This window comes from Zingiber officinale, chromosome 1B, assembly GCF_018446385.1.
Source record: "Zingiber officinale cultivar Zhangliang chromosome 1B, Zo_v1.1, whole genome shotgun sequence".
Classification (NCBI taxonomy): Eukaryota; Viridiplantae; Streptophyta; class Magnoliopsida; order Zingiberales; family Zingiberaceae; genus Zingiber; species Zingiber officinale.
The window spans coordinates 161,822,110-161,830,094 of NC_055986.1; the positions used below are offsets into that span (position 1 = coordinate 161,822,110).

Consider the following 7,985-nt stretch of genomic DNA (forward strand, 5'->3'; position numbering starts at 1 on the left):
ATAGAATTTCACCTGCTAAGTGTACTACCACCTCAAGAAGTCAACCGGATCGACGCCTTTAGCTCTGCAAAGAACTCTGAGAGAAGTTCCTAGAGCTTCATGAAGTAACATCGAAGGCCAAGCTAGCAAGACAGAACAACTTCAAAAATTAACTAACGAACCTTTGGATGGAAAAGAGAGAGAATATGACTCAACTACACGCAAAAATCAAAAAGATGATCACTAGACTAACTAACTTCAGTTGATCATATCAACATTAATCCAAGGTATTTACACAACTATCACTTCAAATCTTTGCGAAATACTTTTCTAGGGTTACTTCTACACCTCCTAATCAATTGGCTTCTCAATCGATTGTCACGTCAGGTCGACCATTCAAAATATACAGAACATCTCTTTTTTGTTCATCCAATCAATTGGTGAGTCATACAAATTAATTTGGCAGCTTCTAATTGATTGCCATCAATTAGGGAAGGTTGAATCAATTATCATAATCGATTCACCACCTCTCTGTGTTAGCAAAACATCATCCAATCGATTTGCCCCAATCAACTAGGTTATGCTAAATCGATTAGCCTAATTGATTTAATACTTTTCTGTGCTTCACGAAAAAGCTTTCCAAACGATTAGTCTAATAGATTTGGCCAAGGCCAATCGATATCAATTGTCTAACCCTAAAACTCTGAACTCAGTTTAGGGTTCCTTTGCCCGACCCCAAAGTCATCCATGACTTGTTGGAATTTTCTATTACCTTGCATTCGGTCAACCTTGACATGTCAAAGCTTTTTCACCAAGTGTCATGTCAACCTTTAAGCCACTTGTACTTTTCATCTTGTGCTAACTCCCGTTAGACTTCTGATCACCAAGTGTCCAGTCAACCTTTGACCCAATTGGAGTTTTTACTTGCCTAGCCCTACTAGGACTTCCACTGCCTTGCTCGCAACTAGGTCTTCACTACCTACCTTCACTCGCTAGGTCTTTACTACCTAGCTCCGCTAGGACTCCCACTGCCTAGCTTCACTCAACTAGTCTTCACTGCCTAGCCCCTCTAGCACTTCCACTATCTATCTTCACTCACTAGGTCTTCACTGTCTAGTCCCGCTAGGACTTCCATTGCCTAGTTTCCAACTAGGTCTTCTGCCTAATCCTATTAGGACTTCAACTGCTTAGCTTCACTTAGTAAGTGTTTACTGTTGTTTAACCTCCTGTTAGAACTATCTCATACAGGTATTCGGTTCTCTCTTGACCTACTTGACTTCTCTCTTACATATTGTTAAATATTGAAACTCAAGGTTGAGCCAATTCAAATTTAGTTAAACTGATCAACTTTTAATCTGAGAACGATTGCACCAACAACTCACACTAAATGAATTTTGATGGATTGAAATAATATTGAGAATCTCATGTGATGGTAAGTTATTACTTAGTTATTATGTAAGTAATTTTTTTTTTGTTGATGGAATTGAAGTTTACATTTACTGATAATAAGTTATTTTTTAGAGATTTTTGCATGATTAATAGTATTTTTTTAGCCAATTATTTTTTATATTTATTTTTAATATTTGGTGGTGTCTTTTTCTCTTACATTCTTCTCTAGAAGCTATGTTCACTTTCTAAGTTCTAAGGGCATCTTCAATCGTTGAAACTTTCAATGAACTTTTTTTATAATTCTAACATGTCACATCAATATTATAAAAATTTATTGAAACATTCCTAATCGTTAAACCTTTGAGTGAGCTTTTTTTTGTAATTCTCTCCACATGTAGTTGCATGGCTCCATGCATATTACATCAACTTCAATACAAATCTACTATTCTCTCCACAATTAAAAAAAAACCTGCATACAATTTTTTCATTTAATATCTTTATATAATTTTCATTTAATATTTTAATTAATTATAATCTTTAATTTAATTTATTTATAATTAACAATTAATTAATTTTTAATTTTTAATTTAATATAATTTATCATTTTATTTAATATTTAATTATTTTATAAATTTAATTTAATTATAATCATTTGTATATTTTTTAACTTATCTCAAATATATTTATTTTTAAAAGAAAAAAAAATATAATTTTAATTATTACTAATTATTTATAAACTGTCACATTATAATTAGCTCATCAAATAATTTATTTTTAAATTATTTAAAAATGATCAATTATGTACATTAATTATTGGCTCCACCTTCGTAAGAAAAAAAACAAGCTTAAAATCTTAAATCTGTTCTTGAATTAAAAATCCGAAACTTCACCTACACAATCATAAAAACTTTTTTAATGAAATTTTTAAATTTTATAAACATTTGACAAAACGTACATTGAAGGTGCTCTAAGAGTCTATGGCCTGAGAAGAAAAGCACATCCGGATTGGTCGGCATTCCCAACACAATTATTCTGACGTTCAAATTATAACTAGCTCAGTCAAAAGAAAAGAAGCGAGAACTAACAAAGAGGGAATTCTATATAGAGAGTTGTCTTCATAAGAAAATCATACCTCAACTTTACCTTCGGCGGGGCTGTTAGAGGACCGAATCCAACGACCGTTACGGGAGTCTCCACTCATAGAATGTCACGTGTCCATCAGCTATTCACAAGACAGGCAATTAGGGAATCATATCCGACCGTCGTTATAGGAATCTCCACGTAAGTTGCTAGAAGTTGGAAACCGAGCACCAGCATGGTGCTCGGGAGTGCCCATCCATAGTGCTTGTGGATGTCTATCCAACGATGGACCTTTAGTGTGCAGGAACAACGAGCACTCGAGGATACCGGATGCTCGGGGATGTCAAGGTGCTCGGGGTTTAAGTATGGTCCGTCAAGAAGCGAGATCGGCCACTTGGTAAATAATTTGAGTACCATCCTACGTCTCTCATTCAACTCAGATAGAGCAGCGAAATCGAATGTAACTCGATTGAGTAAACGACGACAATTGCTATCAGCTCTCTTGAGATCGTGGAGGAAAAAGGGACTTGAGCGGACGGAGCCCGAGCTTGTACTTTTATGATTAAAAAAAATCATAAGTTAGAAACTATTTTAAGGCAGGGCCCCTCCCTCGTAAAGATAAATGAAAGAATTAATAGGAAAGTGACAAATAGAGAAGAACTCATTCAAAACCCATGCCTTGATAGCAAAGTCGATTTGATGCCAATTAACCTTCTATCCCCACACTTATCAAAATTCCAATTCCCTCCTTGACAAATCCAAATAATAAAATGGTGCATTTCAATCAATATATATGGGGCCATTTGATGTGAAGTAATGTGAAAAAAAAAAATCTTGTTAGGAAAAATTCAACAATATTAATAATTTAAATTGTTTTATTTTAACTAATTAAATAAAAAGGAACTTTGACCCATTCCATGGACCCCATGTTTGAGAATAATCTTCTTATTATTAAAAATAATAATTTTCAATAATATAAATGAATAATAATAATACATTTGAAATCAGTAGAATGCAAGAGGAACTTATTTTCTGGAAATTTGGAACATTAAATATAAAAGTATTTATCAAGACTGGAATAAGATCGCTGCTCCCCCATACCAAGGCATTATCAGCTTCTGCTATTTTTAACCATTAAGCTTTTATCCACTCCCACGTCAAAAGGAGGGCGGGGTGCGATGAACACACAACTCCTGTGGTACGGACAGCCCTGTTGCCGCCATTGCTTCAAAAACAGTGCCGTCGAACTGGCGATTCGATAAAAATGAATAAACTAAATGCCTCTGGCCTGCTCCAGACACTTTTAATCTTCACACACAATTCATAGAGAGGATGAAATTTGTTCAAGTTTAGCATTTCTTACAGACATCAGGAATTGGATAACATCTTGATTCAAAATTCTACAGAATACATGAAATTTCAAATCCAAAACAGAAATCTACACAATTAACAATCTTAATTTCTTCTTCTTCTTCTTCGTCGTCTTCGCTGTCTTGCCAAACCAGAAGCCCACCTCCTATTCCTGCTTACCATTTGCTATGTACAGTTATATACAGGTCGTCTGAACTCGCCGAGCTTTATGAGTTCAAGATTCACATCTCGTTCATCTTTCTCCTTTTTTTTTTCTGAATTTTTGATAGCTTACTTGACCAGTCCAGACACCCAAGCGACGTCCGGCGTTGCGGGTGCCAGAGATGCGACGGACCTCTCTACCACGCACTCCTTGCTCAGTTTCTCGAATATTTTCGCCCTCAGAGCTCGCCCAGACTCCACCCTCTCTTCCGGCTCTTCGCCTTTCGGGAAGCTTGTGCCTTCGGCTGCATCGAGCCAGCCCATTCCGCCGGTCAGCGTGGTTGGAGTTGTTGGCAGACTGCAGAAGCCGGATTTGGCTCTAGGAGAGCCGAATAGACTGTTACCTGGTTGTAGTCCCCAGGAGCTAGGTAGGGATTTCACCTGGCTGATTTGCGACTGGCGCAGAGAAGCAACGAGGTCGTTGATGGATGTACCAGGCGGCCACGAGGCCCTCCTGAGCCCCGTCGTGCACGGCGACGTCGGAGGAGAATCGGATGTCGGGGAAGAGAGCCGTGGAGACATCAGTGAGGCGGTCGTCGAGGATGAGATGAGTTGATTTGAGATGTAAGACTCCAACGCTTGCTGGCGGAGCGGCGAGCCGTCATACGACTCGACTGCTAGCTTTGTGGGTGTCGATTGCTGCTGCTGCGAGAGAACGCGGAGCTGATCCGGCGTATGAGCGAAGAAGCAGACGCGGCGTCGGCAGGCGGTGCCGTCCTTGCACGGCTGTGTGCGGTAGCGCGCGGGATGGAGCCAGCACTCGAACACCCCGTGCGCGTACTCGCACGCGTCACCGTGCTTGCATCCGCCCTTGCGGAAGTCGGGGCAGGACACGCCGGAGTAGTGGTACTTCCGGGGATCACGGCGGCGCGCTTTCTCCCCTGGGTGCGCGAAGGGGCACTCGGTCCAGTCGTGCGACCGGCCGCGCGCGCACCGCCGGACCTTGAATTCGTACATCCGGAACTCGTCCGACGAGTACAAGTCCACAGCGTTGTCAGGCTCATCATCCGCCTCTTCATCCTCCTCCTCAACCACGTCACCGCTGCAAGGCAAGTACCTCTGCAGCGCCGCCGCAAGGGCCGAGTCGCCGAGAAAATGAACCCCGCCGCCGCCGCAGGCGGCCGGGCAGTAGGCAACCGGATCATCCAAGCGTGAAGACCAAGGCGGTACGCGAGCCATCAGATCTGGGTGCCGACCGGTTTCCCGTCCTACCATCATTTTCTCCTCCGCTCGCTTTCACGGAAGTCGAGGGACTCTTTCTCTGTGCCTATCTATTTCAGGGCAGTGCGTGGAGACGGTGAGAGGGAACGACTCCATATAAACGCGCCGCTAACCGTGGTCGAGTAATACGCTAACCAGGGTTTATTCCACGGAGCTCCACGGCGTCAAAGCAAACGGTGTCCCCGGTATACTGACAAGACGGTGGATTGACCATCGGACACGATAAGATTTTGCTACAATTTCATTTTGCCCCTCTCATATTTACTATATTTTTTAAGGTAATAAAAAGGAGAGATTTTTATTTTTATTTTAAATAAGATGTGAAGGTAAAATAAAATATTTCAATTTTGAGGGAGGCTTCTTATCTGATAGGACGAGCGTAACGGCGTTAGTCGTGAAGGAGTTGGTTTTATGGAGGGAGTGGGACGCGTGGAAGGATCAGAGCACGGCGAAGGCATGCGCGGAGTGCGAGGTAGGCGGGGCCCAGCGCCAGAACGCCGAACACGTCCTCTCTTTTGGCGGGAGTCCGTGGCCTCCAAGTTCTACCAGAATCACGCTTCTGCCACTACTCTAGACTAGGTAGGTCTCTGGATCTCCGAGCCTGAGGCCGCCGATCGAATCGAGTCGGTGCGTCAATTGTCATGATGAGCGGCCATTATTAAGCGATTTAAGAAGGGCCCCACGCCATTAATCGAGCGTCCAAAAATTCCAACAGACTCGCGGCTAGGCGAACCAGGCGCGCACACGTGTGCGGGCGCACTAATCGCTCCTTAATATTTACTTCCGGCCGGTTCGGTTCGGTTCGGTTCGACGAAGAGCCGGTTCAGGCGCCCGACCGATGAGATGGCGACGGCCAAATTACGCAACGCCATTGGGGCACGGCTACTTACGGCACAATGCGGCCCCACGATTGCAGCACAAATTTAAAGGTTTAAATTTATAAAAAAATATTTAAAATTAAAATATCATAATAAAAACTCTAAAAAAAAACGAACCTAATTATCACGAGTGACCCGCTACACAAGAGTTAAAACAAAATAAATGCATTCTTTCTTCCTTCAATAATGCAATGTACCTGTTCAACCTGCCTTTCTTCCTGCTGTCTCCGTGAACCCAACACTGCTGCTTTCTTTTCTTTTCTTATTTATTTATTTATTTATTTATTTATTTATTTATTTTTGTTTCAGTTAAAAAAAACCCTCTTTACTCGTATACAACTTTGGAGCCATTAAAGAAGACCAATTGGGACAAGAACCAGAGGCTTCATGATGACTTGAACTAATCATCAGCTAGCTAGCCATGGATTCCAATACAAGAAAAGAAAGCTCATCCTGGCTTCTTAAACACTTAAACAATCACATCCAGTCTACAGCAATAGGATTTCTTCAGGTCATGTGGATTAATTAAAAGAAAACACCATGCGTGCCATGGAACAGGAGTTGATAATTATATATTTGGGCTTTGAGCTCATCGTCTTTATTTGGCCAAGGGGGTTGAGATTGTATTACGTAAATATGTATCCTGTGTTGGCGTTGATTGCCGTTGATGTGCTTAAGTTGTCTGTATATGATGTAAAAAAAAAAAAAAAACTTAATAATGCCCATCTTAAGCGTCCTTTACCATCCGGCCAAGACGTCCTATTCAATATTGATAACAGTAAAATATATAAATTTATTTCTATTTTATAAAAATTAAATTTATACTTTAGTGGGTGATACATTAATGTCTGGCACCGTAAATTTTTACAATTATTATGAATCCTAAATACCAACTACTCGTAATCAAGATGATAATCATATATATCAAACTATCTTATGTTATAACATTTCAACTATTAATCTAGTGATGTGTGATGATAATTTTCTTTTATTCTTCTCAATAAGATAAAGATTACTATTCTCTTCTTTCTTAGACTCCCTTTCCTTTTCTTTCTTTTCTCATATACATACTTCACATAAGAAGTATAAATTTATAGAATAAGATTAGAATAAGGATTACTAACATTAGGGGATTATTAACCTTCATATGAATGTCCTATAGTGGGTATAAGTTATTTATATATATTAATGTCCTTACATGTATGAATATCTCATAGTGGTTGATGTGGCGATAAGGAAGAGTCTACCTAGCACGAGTTAATTGTCACGATGTAGGTCAAAGTCAAGGCATTCAACATCAGGGCTTAAGCAAGGCTCGGCTACACCCGAGCGGGAAGCGGATCATCGGCCGATCGAAGGGACACTTGTCAGATCGGCCATCTAAGTAAACAAGTATAGTTAACCTGGTCGACAGAAGAACAAGCTAAGCGGGCAAGGAGCCCGAGCCAAGCGGGTCACCCGTCTGGCTTGAAGAATGACGTTAGCATTATACACTTAATGAATCAATAAAATGATAAAAGAGGAAAAGACGGATAATTAATGAAGGAAAGAGAAAACTAAATAGAACACTCCATCTATCATTAAATGAGAAGAAGTCAGATATCCTCTATCGATAATCAATATCATTAAACAGAGGAAGATGGAGGGTCACCAGAAAATGTATAAAAAGGGTACACCAGGTGACGATGGGCATCCCGGCGGTCTCCTCGAATATATTGGTAAACTCTTTCACTTAGGGGCTCACTAAAGGAGAATTCTTCCGGTCACTCATTCGGAAGTCGTCAAACGACTTTGGTCATCTAAAAAAAGGGCTAATGAATACATCAATGTAGAAAAAGCCCAGATGACCAGGAAAAAGGAGGCACC

The 7,985-nt window shown here is 40.6% G+C and overlaps 1 protein-coding gene across 1 annotated transcript; it reads right to left on the reverse strand.

Annotated features, from left to right (window-relative positions):
• Positions 1 to 3,823: 3,823 nt before the first annotated feature.
• Positions 3,824 to 5,329, reverse strand: LOC121987078 (zinc finger CCCH domain-containing protein 2-like). Its single transcript, XM_042540986.1, has one exon. It carries the CDS (start codon positions 5,236 to 5,238, stop codon positions 4,090 to 4,092), a length of 1,149 nt encoding a protein of 382 aa, XP_042396920.1. The 5' UTR covers positions 5,239 to 5,329; the 3' UTR covers positions 3,824 to 4,089.
• Between the last annotated feature and the right edge of the window lie 2,656 nt (positions 5,330 to 7,985).

What these genes read in the sequence shown, in the direction of transcription:
- LOC121987078 (XM_042540986.1), bottom strand. Translation starts at nt 5,238, where the DNA reads ATGATGGTAGGACGGGAAACCGGTCGGCACCCAGATCTGATGGCTCGC.